The sequence below is a fragment of the Vipera berus genome, assembly GCF_964194415.1.
Source record: "Vipera berus genome assembly, chromosome: 4".
In the NCBI taxonomy this organism is placed as follows: domain Eukaryota; kingdom Metazoa; phylum Chordata; class Lepidosauria; order Squamata; family Viperidae; genus Vipera; species Vipera berus.
Window position 1 is genome coordinate 24,923,093 of NC_138206.1, and position 23,899 is coordinate 24,946,991.

General features: G+C 38.4%; 1 protein-coding gene across 1 annotated transcript in view; it reads left to right on the top strand.

The window, feature by feature from the left end:
* Window positions 1–23,899, top strand: part of LOC308668058 (cilia- and flagella-associated protein 337-like) — a gene marked incomplete at both ends in the record, with an annotated part of 41,675 nt that overhangs the window by 12,666 nt on the left and 5,110 nt on the right. The window contains 13 exons of the mRNA XM_081327718.1: window positions 925–1,017; window positions 3,099–3,144; window positions 6,510–6,579; window positions 7,348–7,591; window positions 8,436–8,538; window positions 8,619–8,770; window positions 15,386–15,488; window positions 17,529–17,635; window positions 17,727–17,806; window positions 17,894–17,948; window positions 19,070–19,115; window positions 21,585–21,644; window positions 22,852–23,017. Coding sequence (XP_081183844.1) covers window positions 925–1,017; window positions 3,099–3,144; window positions 6,510–6,579; window positions 7,348–7,591; window positions 8,436–8,538; window positions 8,619–8,770; window positions 15,386–15,488; window positions 17,529–17,635; window positions 17,727–17,806; window positions 17,894–17,948; window positions 19,070–19,115; window positions 21,585–21,644; window positions 22,852–23,017 — 1,325 coding nt within the window. The remainder of the gene's footprint in view (window positions 1–924; window positions 1,018–3,098; window positions 3,145–6,509; window positions 6,580–7,347; window positions 7,592–8,435; window positions 8,539–8,618; window positions 8,771–15,385; window positions 15,489–17,528; window positions 17,636–17,726; window positions 17,807–17,893; window positions 17,949–19,069; window positions 19,116–21,584; window positions 21,645–22,851; window positions 23,018–23,899) is intronic.

Sequence of the window (23,899 nt, forward strand, 5' to 3'; positions counted from 1 at the left end):
GACAAAGGAGAAGAGCTGAAATTGACAAGAGATTTGTCAGTTTCTCATTCTCCTAGAAAGGAAGAGGGTATCTTTCCCTTCTTTTCTTTACAAATGGGGTGGAGCTAAGGGATTCTTGTTGCTGCAGAGATTTTTGCTTTCCCCCCCAATATTTTTGGTGTTGGCAAAAGCCTAAACAAATCATGCATCATTTTCTAACTTCTCTTGAATGCAGAGAGCGGGAGTGGTGGTGTGGGGACACTAAGTTATAATTCATAGTTTAACTAAATGAAACAATAACTTTTATAATAGAAGTCTCCTATTTCCATTTAAGGAAATATCAGATAGTGTGCAATTTAGAATAAATGGATACACACAGTACTAAATCAAAATGAAACAAACCCTACAATGTCTTAGATTCATGTCTATTTAATCCCCCTTTAAAGCTGAATTCTGGAACTTTGGAAGAGGGTGGAATTAAATATCCACAGCATCCATAATTTTACAAAACTCATGTCATCTCTTACACTAAAACCTCTTACATTTTTCTCATAGCAGAATTGCTATGAGGAGCATGTGGAAAGAGACACAGCGCCAACAAAATTACAATATGTGCTTCATCATGACATGAATGATTAATAATGTATTAATATCATGGCCTCTGATGCAAATACATAAATTGCATCATTTGCATGATTATATGACACAAATGTCAGAATATCATCCATCTGAACATAAATAGAACTGTACGCTATGTTCCAATTATGCTGTCACAAATATCTAGCAGCATTACAAAATTGGTTTCATTTCCAATCCATTTTGAAATTAACCCTAACTAATCCTTGTCTACAGCTAATATTTACCACTGTTTGTCTTACTTTTGGGGAAAGTATGTCTTTAAATTCTGTGATGTTAACATCTGAACATATTTTTAACTGGTGATAGGGATCGTGAACTTCAGTTCTATGAAAGCTCCAACTTTGAACCCTACCTTCAGATTAGTGGTTTGGAAGCCATACCTTTGAATCTAGATTACTGGTAAGCCAATATAGATCCCTATCACATACCATTTATCATCACATGATGATTCCATATTATTATATATGACACTAGATCTATTATTATGCTCTGCTTTGGCATTTGGTACTCTAATATAATTGTGGAATATATTTTTCTGCCTATGATTCTTTCTTTTGTTTTCCTTTTGCTTCAGAAGATGTTCTTGTAATTTTCCTATAATGTCCCAAAATGTTGCTTCATCAACTATTTGGGTGTATAGGAGGCTCCAAGAGTCATGAAGGTTGGGGAAAACAGATTTCCTGTGGCTGTGCTGGCATTCTGGCCACACTAACTAGCACTGGTGGAAATGATAGTTCAGTAGTATCCAGAGAGCCACAGGTTCTGCACTTATGAGATAAAGGTAAAGCATCATTATAGCATTAACTATCCTTTCATAATTAGGCTTCAGAAAATTATGGGAACCTGTAAGCATGAGAACCTTTATAACAGGTCAGGACCTTAGAGTGTTAAAATGCCAAAATTCCAAAAGTCCCATTCAAAATCTCTATGCATGATAATGCACATTTAGAAAATGATTCAGAGGATATCCTGTGAATTTTTCATAAGCACAACAGCTCCCTGCTGTTCATTAAACCAACCTATCCTTTCTTAGATTTCTTGCTCAAACTGAAGGGGAAAAAAGATGGTGGTTCCTTTAAGAATTGTTTTAATGAGGCAGTTTTTAAAGCATTTTTGACGCTTATACTGAAGCCTGAAGAAAAGTAGGTCACTTTAATAAGTAGCAGAGGTGGGTGCTAGTCTTTCATGGGGTTCAAAGTAATCCTTCTGAATCATTTTCAAAGCATGTTAGCCTTACTCTGTACTGAGGAGAAATGGAACTGTACAGCTTTGCCTCATTTTCATTCATCTCTGACTTTGTATGTTGGGCAGGAAGATTTGCAACCAAAGAATTTTGTTCAGATGAATGTAGTTCAGATGAAACTGATTACAATTTGTTTACAAATCTTCCTGATGTATGGATGTCATAGGCTTCAGAGTGCATGTATGCATTCCAGGCCTATGCCTAGATGTTTTTAAGGGTTTGAAGAATGCAGTCTTGTTTAGATTTCATTTATACACTTGCAGGATTCAGATTTTCTTGAAATATTATATGCAATTTATTTATGAGGGTCAAGAAATTCTAACAAAATGAAATTCAATGGTGAAAAAAGTAAGGTTCTACATTTAGGCAGGAAAAATCAAATGCACAGGTATAGTATAGGTGGTACCTTGCTCAATAGGAGCAACTGTGAGAGGGATCTCGGAGTCCTAGTGGACAATCATTTCACTATGAGCCAGCAGTGTGCTGCAGCTGCCAAAAAAGCCAACACAGTGCTAGGCTGCATTAACAGAGGGATAGAATCAAGATCACGTGAAGTACTAATACCACTTTACAATGCCTTGGTAAGGCCACACCTGGAATACTGCATCCAGTTTTGGATACCATGATGTAAAAAAGATGCTGAGACTCTAGAAAGAGTACAGAGAAGAGCAACAAAGATGATTGGGGGACTGGAGGCTAAAACATATAGGGAACGGTTGCTGGAATTGAGTATGTGTAGTTTAACGAACAGGAGGGTGAGGGGTGACATGATAGCAGTGTTCCAATATCTCAGGGGCAGCCACAAAGAAGAGGGAGTCAAGCTATTCTCCAAAGCACCTGAAAGCAGGACAAGAAGCAACGGATGGAAACTAGTCAAGGAGAGAAGCAACCTAGAACTAAAGAGAAACTTCCTGACAGTTAGAACAATTAACCAGTGGAACAACCTGCCTCCAGAAGTGGTGAATGCTCCAACACTGGAAGCTTTTAAGAAGAGACTGGATAGCCATTTGTAGGAAATGGTATAGGGTTTCCTGCCTGAGCAGGGGGTTGGACTAGATGACCTCCAAGGTCCCTTCCAAATTATTATTATTATTATTATTATTATTATTATTATTATTATTATTGTTGTTGTTGTTGTTGTTGTTGTTGTTGTTGTTGTTATTATTATTATTATTATTATTATTATTATTATTATTATTATTATTATTATTATTTTTCTCCTATACTTCATTTCCAGCTGCACAGATCATGATGAATCTATGATTCTTTATGGTGATGACCAGGTATTTATTCTAAAAACAATTGCTCAGAGAAAAGAAAACAAACAGAAGTATGATATTTGCTTCTAAAGGTATAATCGTAGAATTATATAGAGTGTGGAGAAGTTAGTTAGATCCGAATTGCTGCTCATTGCGTGAATCTAAATGAAAAAATCCTGAACAAATGGTTGTCTAGACTGTACTTAAATACATCCAAAGAATGGTAGCCCACCTTTGATAGGACGTTTTTTCTAAGATTCAGTTCTTCCTCTTCCTGTAATTTAAATATATTCTTCTGCATTCTAAAAAAACAAACAAACAGGTTTTTATTTACTTCCATCCTTCCAGGTATTTGAAAAAGAGCATTATACAGTATCTCTGCTGAGTTGGGTTTTCTTTTTTCTCTTAAGGTCAAATATACCCAACTCAATCTCTTTTCATATAGTTTAATTTTTAATCCCATTTTTATTACCCTTCTCTGAACTCTGCTTCAAGTTCCCTGAAATGTGATACCCAGAACTGAGTACAGTATTCAAAGTGGAGGCCTGACCAAAACCAAAATATAGTGAAAAGATTATTTCTTGTGATTTGGAAATTATACTTCAGTTAATGCAACCATTAACTGAATAACCCACAAGTTATACAGGTAGTCCTTGAGTTATGACCATAATGATGCCTACCCATCATGGTCATATTGTGATGGTCAAGTGGGTCAGTCAAGTAGCCCAGAAGTCCCCAACCTTTTGGGCACCAGGGACCGGTTCCGTGGAGAGAGGTTTTTCTGCAGACTGGAGGGGGCATGGTTTCTCATGCTGCCTGCATCCCACGGATGTGGCTTTGCTTGTTTGCACGCACTGGTTTCTGGCATGCCACGGACCAGTGCTGATCCACGAACCTGGGTTGGGGACCCCTGATGTAGCTAACCCAATTTGAAAATCCTTTTTACAGTGGTCATTAAGTGAGTGCTGCAGTCATTAAGTGAACTAATGGTTTGCTACAGATGCAGTTTTGTCAAAACCCAGAAGTTAATACTGGTTTTCAGCAAAATTGTCATAAAGCACTGTCATGTGACTGCCGGATGTTGCAAACAGCCATAAATGTGGCTCAGTTCCTGAGAGCCAGAAGTACAGTCATGCGATCATGGGGAGGGGGGCAACCATTAGATGTCGGTTGTAAGTACTCCCCAGGTAGGTTCATTGGAATTTCAAATGGTCTCTACTCTAAGCAACCAGTCATAAGTTGAGTACTATCTGTATATGGAAAGAAGCATTCCCCCTTCTAATGTTCTGGCCACAAGTCGTTAAGAGTTTTAAAATCACCTTCAAAACTTAGAATAACAAAATGCCTCATATCCTAAGAATCCATAATCGTGACCTTTCAATTTGCTTTCAGCACCTGACCAGAATCTTATAACTTATAATTTTGTAATCTTATAAGATAACATAAATATCTTTGTATTCCCCTTTCTTTCCTTGCTTTGTTGTAGGGATGTGTTAATATCTTGCAGTTACATTCTGTGGGTGAGACCCTGAGGTAAGCACTTACAAAAGTACAAATATCAATTGTGGTAACATGACGCATTGTCAACAATTTGCAATTCCTGCCTGGTACAGATATGGCATCAGCTCTTTTGGATGACTAGTTTCATAATGCAGAAGAAGCATAAACCTGTTACATAGAAAGTTAGAAGTGCTGTCACCATTTTTATTTTAGGGTGACTGCTCACCCCATGTTGATCTCACTAACAAATATACTCTTTAACAGTCAGGCACATCTTCTGGTTGACTCCAATAGGAAGTGCATTATTCTTTTAGACAACAATCTAAAAACTGTAGAGATTGCATTTCTGTATGTAGTTATCAGGAAATGATTCCCATGCAATTGAATTGGACTTAGGGTTATTTTGACTGCATTATTAATTTGGTAATCCAATAGATAGTTCCACAATGGAAAATTTTCCACCATTATTTCTAATTAATTTGCATTGGGTTGCTGGCAAAATTTTATTAAAATATATGGTACTTTAAATATTATACAGTATTCTGACAGTTACACATTCTATAATAGATACATGTTTACTTGTTTTTGTGCCTTCAAGTTGTTGTTTTTTACTCTTGGTGACTGCCTGGACTAGTCCCTTGGCAAGGTCTCTCTCTCTCTCTCTCTCTCTCTCTCTCTCTCTCTCTCTCTCTCTCTCTCTCTCTCTCTCTCTCTCTCTCTCTCTCTCTCTCTCTCTCTCTCTCTCTCTCTCTCTCTCTCTCTCTCCAGTAAAGGTTGTTGTTCTCGAGCCACATGTACATCCACTATGAAATTGTGCAATTTTTTAAACCAAAGTGTCACAGATATAAGAAAAATGAAGTAAACCACGGTTTACTTTAACCATGGTAAAGTATAATGAATGGATTTAGACATCACACAAACTACACCAAATAAACTACATTATAGTTTGTCGCAACATGCATTTTATCCCATTATCCATGTTCAAATGTTGTGCTAATTTTTAAACCATGTTCCAAAGAGTAAAATGGTTAAATTCACACTGTATACTAAGCCAATATCAACCAAACCATTCTGGGTTTAGCATGTTATTAATCTCTACCATTATCTATTTAAATAAAGAATTTTGATTTAAGAACTGAACTAATTTGTCAGTCCAACTTGGCAACTTTGGGGACTCAAAATTATAGTGCTCTGAGGCTCTTAATGTCTCAGATTATTAATTGGTTTGTAAGGAGCTCGCAGTGTTATCCTGAATCTATGGCAAATTTGGATTTGCACATATTTGAGCGAAGTGTAATATCTTCGAATGTGAAATTAACATTCTCACTTTTCAACTTTCTAAACATTGGTCACACGTTTTCTTTGGAAATGATCACTTGAGTAATCAGACTGAATGAGTATTTTCCAAGGTTATAATTATCTTTTCTTGATGTGTTGCAGGACATGGAAGAAGCTGCCCAAAGTGGAAAGTCTCCCTAATATAAGGCTTGAGAGTGCTATACTGTCTCCAAATGTCACTTACATCCGTTGGAAAGTTCATGGAGATTGGGTGACTCAGGTAAAAAACAGAAGGGTTTTCCACCTTCTGATCTAAAGAGAACATGGGGTTCTATTCAGTTTTTTTTGTCTACATTCAAGTCATGTTTAAGCTTCTTACAGCAATGCAAAAATACATTTTTTTCCTGAAAGGCAGGAAGAGTTCATTGTTGAGAAACAGTTAAATTTTGACTCTAAGTCTCATGATCCTTTTGGAGAATTGATGAGTGTATTTTCCCAGGATTTTATAATGGTTAGACAGATATGTTCTTTTTCTGTGTGGGGGAGGAAATTAAAACATTCTCTTCTCACTAGTATATGGTTGGATAATATTCTTTTCTCTGTCTTTTTAGCTGAATTACTATGATTCTATTAAGGCAATAATTTCTGCATCAAGCCATGAGCCTACAGCCTTAGTAATAGGTAATTATATAATTCCTTATATTTTGTTTGTAAAGTCTCCCCTTAAAATTAGTTCATGATTGGTTATACGCCATCAAGTTGGTGTTGTCTCTTAGTAACCATATAAATAGATTCTATCCATAAAAATCTATCTATCCAAAAGATTTCTCCATAAAGATCTGATTCTTCAAGTCCTCCACCAAGTGCATCCATCATCACCAAGTCAATATGAATTCCTGCTGTTCAGCTTCTTCTTCTCTTTCCTTTTAGTTTCCCAGCATTAAAGCCTTCTCTAGAGATAGGGGTCTTTGAGTAATGGGTCCAAAATAGAATAATTTGAGCTTGCCTTTCATCAATCAAGGCCTTTATATAACACTTATGTGTAAGATGGAAACAGTGTGGATTAAGCTTTCATTCTTAGCTAGTATATTGAGACATACTTCCAATATTCTTTGTTTAATTAATTTATTTGTATCCTGCCTTTATTTTTACAAATAACACAACAAACATATACAACACACCTTCATCCTCCTATTTCCCCCCCCAACAACCCTGTGAGATGAGTTGGGCTAAGAGAGAGTGGCTGACCTGAGGTCACCCAGTTGACTTTCACGTCTAAGGCAGGACTAGAACTCATGGTCTCCTGTTTTCCTAGCCTGGTGCCTTAACTACTAGATCAAATTAGCTCTCATAATTCAAAGAAATCAATGCATATTCACTCTGTATAAGAATATTGAAGCTTAAATTCTGTGTAGGAATCTTTTACTAAATTCTCATATCCTTGTACAGGTTGCATTGTGGGCGCTACCAACGTTGAGCAACAAATGAGAGAAATAAAAGAAAATAAGAAAGATTCAAAAATGAAGAAAGTACAGGAAATGCTAGGAACTCCTTCCCAGAGAGCTGAAGGGGATCAGATTATTTTTCGGATTCATAAAGGAGTCAAAACATTTGCAGTTAGTAAAAAGAACAGTGCCATAGTAACTGGTGGAATGGATCGAATTATTCGAATATGGAATCCATACATGCCCGGGTAAGATATTGCAACTATTCTTCTACAGCTCTATTATAGTCCTTAGCCAACTATTAGTTATTTTAAATGCGTAAGGTTTTATTTTTTATTTAGGATATGTATGCATGAATTAGTGTGATTTTTAAAGAAAAATGTAGAACAGATGAATTCCTAATTCACAGTTAGTTTAATACCTGTTTAAGAGATCCTTACTACTGTTATGGAAGGAGCGGATAATATTTTTCTTGTCATTATCAAAGATATAAATAAATCTAAGGGTTTTTAATATTATTTATTCATTATTCTTTAGATTTTCATTAAATTTCTAAAAGAGCTCGTGGCAAAATAGGATTTGTTGTAGGGGACAAATTCAGCTTTCCATTTTCACTCATGACACTCTCCTACTAAGAATTTCTTAGCTTTACTTTCCCCTTCCTTGACTATGAAGAATAGAAAGATATTCCACTATCATCCAACACTGATTTGTCTTTTGGGACCATTGAAATATAGCTGCCCCTTCATGAAATCTTAAAAAGTATTACCTTAAGGCAGCTTTCCTAGTAGTACATTTCACAGACCTCTTGGTCTTTGAAGAGGGATTGTTTTGTATTTTTCCAACCATCCCACAAAGTAATAATAGTTTTGCAAATATAATTCACAACTGAGTCAGGTGAAATTATTTTTGTTGTACATACTGGTACTTGTAAATCTGTATTTATGGCCATGTTCTCCAGCTAGTTGACAGGAGTCAAGAATGGCTTGAAACACCAAATAAAAAGGCTATCATTATTACTGGCTCATTTTAATATATAGTTCATTATGCGTTTCAAATTGGTCAAGATTTAATGCTCTCACTGAATTTTAGAAGACCCACAGGCATGCTCAAAAGCCACATGGCCCCCATTTTTTATGTCTACGTATCTGAGGAGGATAAAATATTTTCCATATCAACAGACAACACAGTTAAGGTCTGTCTTTTTCATATTTCAAATTATATTTCCTTTATTCTAATTCTTGCTCTTTAGTATAACCCATTTTTTCCTTGCAGATATGGGATATGGAGGATCAGACTTGCTTATTCACTGCTTGTTCAAAAAACAATGGAATTAAAGGAGAGATTACTACTTGCCACTATATATCAGGCATTCGATCACTCTGTGTTGCCACAGATACACTGGCCATTCTTCACCTAAGATTACGGTAAAATACAAAGCATCATAATCAGAGCTCCTGATGTTTAGATAGACATCTAAGAGTTGCATTTATGGAAAACCCAAAATGTAAGAAATTGCTGAGAAAATTCTAGGATTTTGGAAATAGTCTGATTATTATGTTGGGGCTAGAATGTAGCAACAAGAGAATACTTGAAATATTGTGTCATTTATCAGGATTGCACTCTTAAGAAAAATATTTACAAGGATATAACATTTTGTAAAATCTAGATGAACATTTAATTTCAAAGAATTACCAACGTGATTTTTAGATTAGCTTGTTGGAATCTATTAATCAGTTTTTGCGGATTAATGCTAGGGAAAGTGTTAGTTCTCCCAATATACAAGTATTAACTGAAGTAGAAGTACTTTCCAATATTTATCAGCCTTCTAATGAACTATAAAGCACCTGCTGCCGGCATCAACTTCCCTTCGTCCAGTGCGCTCCCACAGAGAGAGCCTCCTCAGGGTGCCGTCGGTCAGAGAGTGTTGACTGGTGGCCCCCAGGGGGAGGGCGTTCTCTGTGGGCATGCCAGACCTTTGGAACCGTTTACCGGTGGAGCTCCGGACGGCTACCGACCTTCGCTCCCTCCGACGTGACCTAAAAACATATTTATTTGAACAAGCCGGCCTGGTCTGATGGGTTTAGGGGTATTTTAATATTAATTTTATTAATTTTTACTGTAATTGGGCTACAATATTTAATTCTTTCTTAACTTTTGTATATTGTATTTTTATTGTATTTATTGCCCTGTACACCACCCTGAGTCCTTCGGGAGAAGGGCGGTGTCAAGCCCCGCCGGCTTGCCACCCGTCCGGGCCTTGCCATCCTCACCGTCTCCACCGTCATCCTCGCCGACTCTGCCCCCCTCAGCGGCAACACACGCAATGGGTGGTGGGTGTGCACGGTGATGGGTGGGGTCTTTATGGGGAAATGGGCGGATGCCGGTTTGCTTTGACAGGGTGGGTTTAGGGTGGTGCTGCACTATAAAAGAAGCGTTGAGGCAGGATGCCGTCAACGCTGACTTTTTCCACGGTTTGTTTTGTGTGTTGGAGAAATAAACCTTGTCACCCGTACCTTCGTTGTGTTCGTGTTTCATCACTGAGGACGTCGTGACAGGCGGTATAGAAATTAAATTATTATTATTATTATTATTATTATTATTATTATTATTATTAATAATAATAATAATTATTATTATATAAAATCCTGAGACACGGGCATTTTCATTACTAGAGTATGTCATTATGGTGTTACTTTCTCTTTCGGGATAGGTAATCTCTAAATTTCCCGTATTGTATTGCAATGCTGAATCAGGCCTAGAGGAACTGACGTTTATAATCTTTAATTAACATATGTGCACATATTAAACTAATACATATCAGAAGAGTTAGGAACCACAGAGGAAAAGTGATGCCCAAATATAAGCAGGCACTTTCGGGGTTGTTGTTGTTAGTTGCGAAGTCGTGTCCGACCCATCGCGACCCTATGGACAACGTTCCTCCAGGCTTTCCTGTCCTCTACCATCTTCTGGAGTCCATTTAAGCTCACGCCTACTGCTTCAGTAACTCCATCCAGCCACCTCATTCTCTGTCGTCCCCTTCTTCTATTGCCCTCAATCTTTCCCAGCATTAGGCTCTTCTCCAGTGAGTCCTTCCTTCTCATTAGGTGGCCAAAGTATTTGAGTTTCAACTTCAGGATCTGGCCTTCTAAAGAGCAGTCAGGGTTGATCTCCTCTAGGACTGACCGGTTTGATCGCCTTGCAGTCCAAGGGACTCACAGGAGTCTTCTCCAGCACCAGAGTTCAAAGGCCTCAATTCTTTGGCGCTCAGCCTTTCTTATGGTCCAACTTTCACTGCCATACATTGCAACTGGGAAGACCATAGCCTTGACTATACGCACTTTTGTTGACAGGGTGATGTCTCTGCTTTTTAGTGTGCTGTCTAGCTTTGCCATGGCTTTCCTCCCGAGGAGCAAGCGTCTTTTAATTTCTTGGCTACAGTCCCCATCTGCAGTGATCTTGGAGCCCAGGAAAATAAAATCTGTCTCTACCTCCATTTCTTCCCCATTTATTTGCCAGGAATTGAGAGGGCCGGATGCCATGATCTTGGTTTTCTTAATGTTTAGTTTCAACCCAACTTTTGCACTCTCCTTCTTCACTCGCAACAAGAGACTCTTCAGTTCCTCTTCACTTTCTGCCATTAGAGTGGTATCATCTGCATATCTTAGGTTGTTGATATTTCTTCCAGCAATCTTAATTCCAACTTTTGATTCATCTAGCCCTGCCTTTCTCATGATGTGCTCTGCATATAAGTTAAATAGGCAAGGCGACAGTATACAGCCTTGCCGGACTCCTTTCCCAATTTTGAACCAATCAGTGGTTCCGTGTCCAGTTCTCACTGTTGCTTCTTGGCCCGCATATAGGTTTCTCAAGAGACAAATAAGATGGTCTGGTACACCCATCTCTTTAAGGACTTGCCACAGTTTGTTATGATCCACACAATCAAAGGCTTTAGCATAGTCAATGAAGCAGAAGTAGATGTTTTTCTGGAACTCTCTAGCTTTCTCCATGATCCAGCGTATGTTGGCAATTTGATCTCTAGTTCCTCTGCCTCTTCGAAATCCTGCCTGAACTTCTGGTAGTTCTCGATCCACATACTGCTGAAGTCTAGCTTGTAGGATTTTAAGCATAACTTTACTAGCATGAGAAATGAGTGCAATGGTGCGATAGTTTGAACATTCTTTGGCACTGCCTTTCTTTGGAATTGGAATGTAAACTGATCTTTTCCAATCCTGTGGCCACTGTTGAGTTTTCCAAATTTGCTGGCAAATTGAGTGTAGCACTTTTACTGCATCGTCTTTTAACATTTTGAATAGCTCAGCTGGAATACTGTCACCTCCACTAGCTTTGTTGTTGCTCAGCTTTTCTAAGGCCCACTTCACTTCACATTCTAGGATGTCTGGCTCGAGGTCAGTGACCACCTCATTGTGATTATCAGGGACGTTAAGCTCATTCTTGTATAGTTCTTCTGTGTAATTTTGCCACCTCTTCTTAATCTCTTCTGCCTCTGTTAGGTCCCTGCCATTTTGGTCCTTTATCATGCCCATTTTTGCATTGAACGTTCCCTTCATCTCTCCAATTTTCTTGAAAAGATCTCTGGTCCTCCCTATTCTATTGTTTTCTTCTATTTCTTTGCACTGTTCATTTAAGAAGGCATTCTTATCTCTTCTAGCTATTCTCTGGAATTCTGCATTCAATTGGGCGTATCTTTCTTTTTCTCCCTTGCCTTTCGCTTCCCTCCTTTCCTCAGCTATTTGCAAAGCTTCCTCAGACAGCCATTTTGCTTTCTTGCATTTCTTTTTCTTTGGGATGGTTTTGGTTGCTACCTCTTGTACAATGTTGCGAACCTCTGTCCATAGTTCTTCAGGCACCCTGTCTATCAGATCTAATTCCTTAAATCTATTTGTCACCTCTACTGTATATTCAACAGGGATATGATTTAATTCATACCTGACTGGCCTAGTGCTTTTCCCTACTTTCTTCAGTTTAAGCCTAAACTTTGCAACGAGAAGCTCATGGTCTGAGCCACAGTCAGCTCCTGGTCTTGTTTTTACTGACTGTATAGAGCTTCTCCATCTTTGGCTGCAGAGCACATAGTCAATCTGATTTCTATGTTGACCGTCTGGTGATGTCCATGTGTAGAGCCGTCTCTTGGGTTGTTGGAAAAGAGTGTTTGCTATGACCATCGTATTCTCTTGACAAAATTCTATCAGCCTGTGCCCTGCTTCATTTTGTACTCCAAGGCCAAACTTGCCTGTTATTCCGGTTATCTTTTGGCTTCCTACTTTAGCATTCCAATCCCCCATGATGATAAGGACATCATTTTTTGGTGTTAGTTCTATAAGGTGCTGTAGGGCTTCATAGAACTGGTCAATTTCATCCTCTTCAGCACCGGTGGTTGGGGCATAGACTTGGACTACTGTGATATTGAATGGTTTGCCTTGGATTCGAACTGAGATCATTCTGTCATTTTGAGGATTGTATCCCAGTATTGCTTTTCCTACTCTTTTATTGACTATGAAGGCTACTCCATTTCTTCTGAGGGATTCTTGCCCGCAGTAGTATACCTGATGGTCATCTGAATTAAATTCACCCATTCCTGTCCATTTTAGTTCGCTGATACCTAAGATGTCGATGTTCAGTCTTGTCATCTCTTGTTTGACCACGTCCAGCTTTCCTTGATTCATGGATCTTACATTCCAGGTTCCTATGGAGAAAAAATCTTTACAGCATCGGACTTTCCTTTCACCACCAGACATATCCACAGCTGAGCGTCCTTTCGGCTTTGGCCCAGTCGCTTCATTCTTTCTGGCGCTACTAGTACTAGCCCTCTGCTCTTCCCCAGTAGCATATTGGACGCCTTCCGACCTGAGGGGCTCATCTTCCAGCGTCATATCGTTTTGCCTTTTGGTACTGTCCATAGGGTTTTCATGGCAAAGATACTGGAGTGGGTTGCCATTTCCTACTCCAGTGGATTACGTTTTGTCAGAACTCTCTGCTATGACCTGTCCGTCTTGGGTGGCCCTGCACGGCATAGCTCATAGCTTCATTGAATTACACAAGCCCCTTCGCCACGACAAGGCAGTAATCCATGAAGGGGACTTTCGGGGTACCAAATTGTTTATCTAATGAAGTGTTATGTTTAGATACAGAAGTGACATTAATTAAACCTGAAATACAGCTTTTAGTTACTAATTTTTACTTCAAAAGCTTTGTTTAAACTTAAAAGATTTTATTTTCTTTATAATTTCAGATTCATTCAGAGAAAAACATAATTTCAATTCAATTCTACTGAATGAAGAATTAGCCTCAGTAAATGAAATTAAATTACAATAAGTGTGAAAGATTACACATTCAAATATGTATTGTTATAGCCTTAAATCAAAATATAATCAAAATACAATTAGTAGAAATGAATAAAGCAAGTCAAAATTAAGACTTTAACAATATGATATAGTTCATCCAGGTTTGCTGAATGCTTGTGGGCCAAATAATAGTCAACAAGCTATATAAATGTTTATTTTAGGGTTCTGTTTGTCAGTTTATGTCAGAATAAAACTTACGATGTAAGAGAATATGATCTGTCAACTTGCTGTCCTCTGTTTCACAGAGGGATAAATTTGGGGAACTGTAATGTTATCCTATTTACTCTGTAAAATTGCCAGTGGAACTGAATTGAAAGGGGTACAGGTGAATGCCCAGTGGAATGAGTGGAATGAGTTAGTTTAGATAATCTGCAGGTGACTGTCATTGTTTGAAAAAAATAAAATTAAATTTCTGCATTTTCAATTCACTACTCTATAATACCTGTAGTTTTTAAAGGCCAGAAAATAATAATAAGAGTTCTGGAAAAAGTCATGGGATAGCACTTTTTTGTGATATTTTCCCAACCGAGTACATCTGTATGTATCAAAAGTGATTACTGAAAGCAACCCAGCAGCCTAGCCAAGCAAAGAGAATAGTGTGTTATCTAAAGATAAAGAATACTACATATTGAAAAAAGGCGGGCACAATGGCTTAGGGGTTAAGGATGCTGAGCTTGTCAACTGGAAAGAGCTTGTCTGGGTTTGAGATCTGAGTGCCGTGCAACTCCTGTTCCTTGCTCCAGCTTCTGCCCACTTAACAGATCGAAAGCATGCAAATGCGAGTAGATTAATAGGTACCACTTCAGTGGGAAAATAATAGCATTCCATGTGCTTTGGCGTATAGACATGCTGACCATATGATCACTGAAATGTCTTGGGACAACGCTGGCTCCCTCAGCTAAGAAATGGAGATGAGCACCACCTCATAGAGTCAGGCACAACTGGACAGGGGAAACCTTTACGTTTTTACATATTGATTACAAAAATAATTTTACAATGGTTAGATGTTTTATTTATGTTTGGTTCCTGAAATTTCAAAAAAACCAACCCTAATTATCTATGTGATTTGATAATTCTTAAATATAGGAAAGTTTTAAGTGTCCTATTTTCATCTGAGGTTTTAGAAGAGTGATACAGAAGGCATGTATCTATTCTGGTGGATATAGAGAAATGCAGATTTCACTACCTACTATTTTGTTAATTTTATAGAGACATAAAGGAACAGTTTATCTTGTCACTAAGATTGAAGAATAATGAACAGAACAGATCAGATCGGAACGGAACGGAACAGAACAGAACGGAACAGAATAGAATTCTTTATTGGCCAAGTGTGTTTGGACACACGAGGATTTTGTCTTTGGTGCATATGCTCTCAGTGTACGCACATACAACTTTATTTAGAGATACTAAATTCAATAAAACATACTTAAGATTAGTATATTAATAAATTTGTTTGGACAGTTATTCAGAAAAAGGATGATTAAAAATTAGGCTTTGGAAGATAGATTTTTGAATAGTTGGACTGCTCCTGATTTGTACAGGTTTGATGTACTGAACTGGTAGCGTTTCCCTTTAATTATAGAATAGTGCCTTTATTTTGCTATTTAAGCATTAGCATCAAGACAAATAACATTTTAATTTATTTATTTGATTTTCTTGTTGTTGTCTGTAAAGTAGATCAGCTCCAGATCGTTATGTAGTAACTTCCCATAAAAAACCAGTTTTGTGCTGCAAATTCAACAAAGTATTCAGACATGTTGTGAGCTGCTCTGAAGATTCTGTAAGTGAAATAATCATAAAATTCTCTTCAGTTTTGACCAAGTTATATAATCAATATATTTACAATCCTCAGAATTCTGAGTTTCTTTGTTTTAAATATGAAGTCAGTTGTGATTCAAGATTGAGCCTTCTCAAAACGAATTCCTTGCCAAAAGGCCTGGTAAAAATGGTTTTTAAAAATATTTCATATATTAACAGAGAATGCAGTTATCTCTAGTTACTCTTCAGGATCAGAAGCAAATGCTTTTAAATAAGTACTTAAATCGAAACAAAATCTCATTAATCTGCTTCTCATTCATCTGCTGGAGCCTGGCGCTGATCCTCGCGCTTCCGCTGAGCCCTGATAGCCCTGCAGCTCCAGCCATCTGCCACCGGTTCAGCTCATTCCCCTCCCTCACTACCATTTTTCTAGGATGGTCCCGTACCACCTGCCAGGTGCCAATGTACCACAGGTGGTACCCGTACCACTGGTTGAAAAGCCCTGGAATAGGCAGCATGTTGAAGTCCGCTTTTATTAAATTTGCAGAGGTTGAGAAACACTGCTTCAAATACACTCTATGTTATTATGAAATGGCCTCCCACAAAACAAGACTTCCTGTGTATTTGTTTTAGATTGCAGTTTTATAGCCAATAATATATCTTTCTTCATTTTCTTCCCCTCCTCCTCCTCCTCCTTCATGGTCAAGAAGGTTTACTCTCAGATAAGCTGGATACATTAGTCTACTGCTTAAAACCAAGCAATTTAAAAACAATCTAAAACTAAGGAGGAATTTCCTAACAGTGAGAACAATTAACCTTGGCTAGCCTTCAGAAGTTGTGGGTGCTTTTCAAAAGAGATTGGATAGCCATTTGTCTGAAATGGTATAGAGTCTCCTGCTCAAGCAGGAGTTGGAATAGAAATTTCCAGGATCGCTTCTAAGTTCTATTATTCTATGTTCAATATTTTATAGTGCAAACTTCTGCCTATCTACTCTTATTGAAGTCAATAAAACTTTATCATCAATAAATTAGCCTCAAATCATAGTCTCAACAAACTTGTTAGTTTATTAAATTTATTTGCCTCCCATCTCGCTACAAGGCAACTCTGGTTACCAATATGTTTTTAAAACTGTTCTGTACACTTTAATTTCTGAACCAAGTTTCTATACTGTCTGTTACATCTCTTTGGCTACATTCTAAAACAGAAAGAAAACAAGTAAGTTGTGTTGTAAATGAAGGAGAGGAATGCCTGGCAAAATCAAGGGATGAAATGGCCATGAACTTAATACTTATAAACACAAGATGCTGAAGCAAAGAAAGATAATGTTACTTTAGAGAAGCATAGCTGTGTTATGTGCAGAAGGTCTCAATTTCAATATCTACCATCTCCTGGCTAGGAAATAAGACTTCTCTGGAACTCTAGAGAGTCACTGATATTAACCATACTGGCTTAATAGACCATCAATAGTGTGACTTGTATAAGGCAACTATACATGTTTTTACATACATTTGACCTTGGTTGTTGCCAAAGAAAAAGGATCTGTTTGCTGGAGCTATGTGGGCTTCAAACATAATTCAGAAGAAAATAAGGTGTAAGCAGAAGTATCCTGTCCCTCTGCTCTTCATTAAAGAAGCTCCACTTCCCAGGTCCTACAAGATGACAGTTTAATCAATGAGACTTGGAGCATGCCAACTCTGTCAGATTGTGTGGGGTGGAAAGAAAAGATGAGGGATAGGCTCAGTGGTGGGATTCAAATATGTGAACAACAGGTTCTCTGTATGGATGCTGCTTCCAGAAGTCCATTCTGGGCCTGGGCAACAAAAAATTAGTTACTGGTTCTGCTGAAGTGGTGCCAACTGGCTGAATCCACCACTGGATAGGCTGTTTTTAGATGACCAGACCCTACATCATGAGGGGTTTGAGAGGTGACAACCAGCACTTTGAATTGCATTCAAAAATCTACTGGCAGAGCAGCTTATAGAATAGATTTCTCTGTAAGATACACGTTTTAGGATCATGTCAATAGTGTTTCTATATATGTCTCTTTTTTCTTCTTTTAAGGTGGTCAAGGTATGGGATTTCGAAAGCGGAAAGCCTGTATTTGAATTTGGTAATGCTCATGGTGATTCTTCAATTACATGCCTCACATTTGATTTCAGTGGAAGAAGGTACATTTTGAGAGTTTCAGTGTGTAAGGAGGGTTGTAGTATTTTTCACAAATTGCTAAAGAAATAATTAGGCACTGCAATCATGTTCCAGACTCATTACTGGAGGAAAAGATGGCTGCTTGAAAATATGGAATTATAATAATGGACAGTGTCTTCACACTTTGAAAAAGGGTAAGCAGAATGCTGACTAAATTATCTAAAAATTCATTTCAAGAAGAGGAAAAAAAAATTAAGTCCATGGCTTTTTCTTCTGTACAGAAGACAGATGTGATGAAGTTCGTGACTGTGCTTATGTGGAGATCAATAAAAATGAGTAAGTTATCCACACTTGTCATAAAAGTGTGACATTTTAGTGCAGGAAAGGCTAATGAAAAACATGTGGGGGGGAGGGTGTTGTGGGGCAGGTTCATATAAACAGGCCTCTTCCTAAGAAAATAATCTTCAAGCCATGAGGTTGTTTTGGCAGATGCCGTAGGAAAGATCTCATACACTTCCCTCGTGTTAGGGACCTGTCTGAGTCTTCAGGTGCAAAAATTGAAGATCTTGATCTGTCTAAGCCCCAGTCTGCACCAGAGCAAATAAAATAAAAGAGCGCACCTGAGGAGACACATGTGCATACTAGCACATATCCAGTGTCTGAGTTCTGGAAGCTCATGACCCTAGTATCATGGTGTAAATTCAACAGAGAAAATCAAAAGAAAACCAAGCTATCTACAGTATTTGATAGAAAGAAAGCTGCTTTTTTCATTTCAGATGCCAGGGATTAAACATAGAGACTTTAACATACAATCTTATGCTCTGTCACTGAGTTAAGGGGATCCCCTTAATTGTTGAGGTATTTTATTAAATTCAAGGATAGAGAGTAGTACTGGAGAGCTTGGCTTGCTTGTGTCTTTAGCAGTTAAATATGCAGAAATAAGCATGTAAAACCTAATGGCAAGAAGGAATTGTTTCCTACATATAAAATCCCATTAAAAGAATTAACTGCAATGGTCATTCACAAGCTGATATATATTGAAAAGAGAGCTGCAGAATTAAGATGAATACCTGAGTTTTAAAACTTGAAGAATTCTAATAATATGAAACGTTTTACAAAAATGAAGAATGAATGAAAACGCTGAGTGTATACCGCTCAAAATACAAACTCCACTCTCTGCAGTGTGACAACTGCAGTTTGAATTGGAGAAAAACCCTTTTTAGCTCAGCTCAGCTGAAAATGAGTGAACTCCTTGAAAAATTAAGGATGACTGCAGATTACACCTATATCTAAAAAATGAACAATAGATAATTCAACTCCCTGGCAGTTTAATAACAGAATTTATATGAGAAGGTTTGTGCAATATAGGTGACCCTAGCAGCTAGACTATTAATTGCTGCTGCATAACAGAAAGAATATATCATTCAAATTTTGGTAAACATTAATTGCTTTTGCAGGTATATCATAGGTGTGGGATGGGACAGAAGAATAAATTTGTTTTATGTAAGTAACAACTTTGCATTAAAAAAATGGTATCACTGTTAATGGTTGAAATTGTTGTGCCAAAGTACCCTCGAACATAAATAATGGCTTTCTGGTGAGGACATTTTCTGGTTTTCACTGAGAACTGGCTCTATTAGCCCATGACTAAATGGCCAAAATTGTATTACTTAATTAATCATGGTCCCCAAAAACTGGTGTTTTGCCACACTAGGGGCTCTACATTGCCATTTGTAAATTCAAGAATAGATCAGCAAGAAAATCTGAGAATTCTGTTAGCTATTACCTGAATCTATGGGCAAATACCACTTATCCTTCACATTGGTCAATCCACATACAGCAATGAGAAGGCTCTTTCATAATAGAACTCTGTTCTACTTTGTACACAAGATACAAGCGGATGGGTGGATTGATATGTTTGTGTGTGTGTATGTTTATACACATTTCCCGAAATTTGAGCTTCATTCCTAGTGATTATACAGGTAATCCCCAAGTTACGACAGTTCATTTAGCGACCATTTGAAGTTACGACCTAACCCCCCACAAGTACTTACAACACAATCCTGAAATGACGAACATTGCATCACCACAGCACTCATTCACATTTACAAATGAACACAGAGACTCTGCAACATTCGCCCTGCCTATTCCCCCCACCCCTTGGGGTCTCTACAGGCACTAGGCCTGTGGATACTCAACTTGCGAAGATCCAGGGAGCCTTCCGTTTCTTGGCCTGTTCGATGCTTCAGGCCTTCGGTGCATTTGCAGAGAATGGAGGCCTAAAGTACTGCAAGATCACGCGAGATCAGAAGCACAAAATTTCACACTACTGATTTTGCCTGATCTCACAGTACTTTAGGCCTGTTGTCTGCAAATAGAGGCCTAGACAAGATCTGTAGCAAAAGGCTTTGCAAATGGAGGGAAGGCCTGAAGCACCAAAGCCATATTTGGGAAGACTCTTTGCTGATGAGAATAGAGGACAGGAGGGGCATGTGCATCCCTCCGGGCCTAGTTGGGAAAAGAATTCAGACCCGGGTTGATAGAGATGCTCTGAACCAGCCAGGCAGCCTTGTCTCTCCAAAAAACTCCCTGAGCAACTGCCCGCTGAACTTTTATTCACCTCCTCTTTCTGAATACCAAATACATTACATAAACCCCATCAATCTAAAAAAAAAATAGGATACATAGTGATAATTGGATACATAGTGAGAACTACTCAGGTGCCTATGAGATCATTACAAAAACAAGATACTAAAAGATATATGTGAAAGCTGTATCATAGCGTTTCCCAAACCTCCCACATGCCATCCTGTGCGAACCAGGAGAGTGTGCTCATCACTGTAATTCACGTAGAGGCCGATAAGAAACGTTTGGGAAAGCTGAAGGTTGGGAGGCCAAAATCTGGCCGTTCCCACAGGCCTCCTTTCTCATCAGCAAAGGCCTCTGCCAATGAGAGCAGAGGCCTGGAGGGATGCACACACACATACAGACACACACACACACACACACACACACACACACACACACACACACTCGAGGCTCTGTTTTCTTGGCAAAGTGCTTGAGGAGGCAGCTATCATTTGTCGGGGGCCCTGTTAATGGCAAGAGAATCACAGCTTAAGTGGACAGAAGTGTATGAATGCATTACATTTAACGGATGTGCTTGTGAGGCACGAGAGGATGAAAGTCAAGAATTCTCTATATGTGGTGGAGCAAGAAACAAGGATGCAATAGGACTGGGTATAAATTCTAGACTGGTTTCTTATACGCAGAGACTATGGCTACTGTTCGAATATTACAATAAAGATTTAGTTCTGCTCTGGGGCTTTGTGACTAATTTGTAAATGTGCTGGGAATCTTTGAATCACTGAAACACATTAAATTCAGTTTGATGTCAGAATTGAATAACTGCTTAGGAAAAAGTGTAAAGTAAAATCGTAAGGTTTCAGCGGAAGGATGGACAAGCATCAAGGAAAGCCACAATAATCTACTCATAGGAACAAATGCTGGTAACTTATTGAATGCACGACTCAGGTGAGAAATAGGCAAGTCAGATTTGGGTAACTTCAAGGGAATAATAGAATTAGAGCTAAATTTTACTTTTGTGTGTCTGGAAATGCAAAGTTCATGTTGGAGATTATAAATGATTAGCCTTTTGATTAGACTAACCATTGAGGCTTGGTGGCGCACTGGTTAGAATGTAGTATTGCAGGCTTCTTCTGCTGACTGCCGGCTGCCAGCAGTTTGGCAATTTGATTCTCACCAGCTCAAGGTTAACTGAGCCTTCCATCCTTCCAAGGTCGGTAAAATGAGGACCCAGATTGCTGGGGGCAATATGCTGACTCTGTAAACTGCTTAGAGAGGACTGAAAAGTGTTGTGAAGCAGTATATAAGACTAAGTGCTATCGCTATTATTAAATAGCTATTGCTATTATCTTGGATATCATTTTCTTTGGATATTTTCTGTTATAGGATTCCACCGATGATTTCTATCATATCAGGAAACCACAGCTCCACTGGCAGGATGACATAGTAAGAAATGTTTGGCATATAAAGTGCTACATAAGCAGTTTGGATAGGGACGCGGTGGCTCAGTGGGTTAGGACGCTGAGCTTGTCGATCAGAAGGTCGGCAGTTTGGCGGGTCGAATCCCGAGTGCCGCGTAGCAGAGTGAGCGCCTGTTACTCGTCCCAGCTTCTGCCAACCTAGCAGTTCGAAAGCACGTAAAAAATGCAAGTAGAAAAATAAGGACCACTACGGTGGGAAGGTAACAGCGTTCCGTGCGCCTTTGGCGTCTAGTCATGCCGGCCACATGACCACGGAGACGTCCTCGGACAAGCGCTGGCTCTTTGGCTTTGAAACGGAGATGAGCACCGGCCCCTAGAGTCGGAAACGACTAGCACGCATGTGCGGGGGAACCTTTATCTTTACCTTTAAGCAGTTTGGATAAGCAGTTTTATTACATTTGGGGAGCTCGATAATGTAAGAGTGGAGATAAATCTCTGATCCAATCCATCCTTGTGGATTGCAATGCTGGATAAACTTGAAGGATCTTCTTTGTACTTTCCCTAGGAATAGATCACATGGGCTAGCTCCAGATAAATTCACATACCACCTTTCTGCATAAAAGAAGGACAAAGCATAAATAAATCAGAGACAGGGAGGGACCTTCATCCATACATTGTGGACTGGAAGCATTATTCTGGTGAATTAGATGAGCCCTACAAGTTGAAGCTTTCCACCTGGATGATCTGTAAATCCTGGAATCATCACATGACCAATTTGTCTTATTGACTCATCAGATGTGGGTAATCAGATGTTACTCCAAGGGGTTCAAACCCTCTTTTTCTGATGAGTTCCAATAGGATAAAATTGGATAAAATAGTCACATAGTGCTTCCTTGTGATCAGTGTGACTGAGACCATCCATAATTGAATGAACATGGCAGTATCCAAAAGTATAGGCTTATTTTCCCCCCCATAAAAGTCAGCCTATGAACTTTATTTTATAAAGTAGATTTATTTCCAGGGTATATGTAGTCGTCATGCTGAAAGTTGTAGACTTTGCAACTCATGAGAGCTTATACTTATACTCATGAAGTTATACTGAATTGTGTAATTTCACCTACTTATTGGTTTGCGTATTGTGTAAAATACAGTCAAAACCAAAACAGAAAGAACTTGAAACAGTTTTGTTCACTTTTTTCTTATTTTTTTCTTACTTTTTTTTCCTTATCCAGAACTGGGGACACAAAGAAGACATTCTCTGTGTTGCTCAGTGTCCCCCTAATCTTCTTGCAACATCCAGTTATGACGGTGAAATTATTGTTTGGAATATGGTCTCAGGTCACATAGACCATAGATTCTGCATTCCAATGACCACAACTCCCTCTGTTCATTCTCAGAGTAAGTTCACTAATCAAAAAAAGACAGCAGAATATAATTCTCACATTGCCATGAATAATTCTTTATGAATCATTGCATATGAAATTGCATAGAAATGGAAAATAAGGGGAAAATTCACACTTGAAGCCTAACCCATGTTGAGTAGCCTTGAGATAGTTAAAACAACTAGGAAGAATTCAGTAAGCCCATTAATTTTGTTGATGTTATTTTAATATATACGTCACCTCCTGATTTCCAGATGGGTGGGCAGGAAATGATCTTCTATTTGGTGTAAGCCCTAAAACTGTTTAATTAATGTATCTCAGTCATGTGTTCAACACAGCTCTTTTGACTAAGATTAGAAATAGATTTCTGCTGGAACTTGGTCTAGAGCTTACATCTTTGAAATAAGAACTTGAAAATAACTTCTCTATTCCTTTATTTCATTCAGATGAGGTTTTATCTGTTGTAGCACAATCTTAGGGCATGGCTTACACAATTAAGAAGGGTAGATCACATTCACTATCAAAATAGCAGGCAATGGATCAAGGTGCCCCCCCCTAAAACTTACAGATTAAAGCGATGAACCTCTCTAAAAAGTTTGATCCCAAAAAAATCTCCTCCAAATATAAATTCAGATAAAATTAAATTAAGTGTATTTGTAGCAGATATATACATTTACAAATGTAGTCTTAAAAGGTATATAACATTCCCAGAGCAGAGGGCATCTTATTTACTTATGGTGAAAGAGGTTGAGAATTTAGTCATAGAAATGAAATTTTAACTTTAATAATATAGATATTTGACTGCATTCACATATTGTGCTAAGCCTTGGTTAGTTTAAAAAGGTAAAGGTTCCCCCGCACATGCGTGCTAGTCGTTACCAACTCTAGGGGCCGGTGC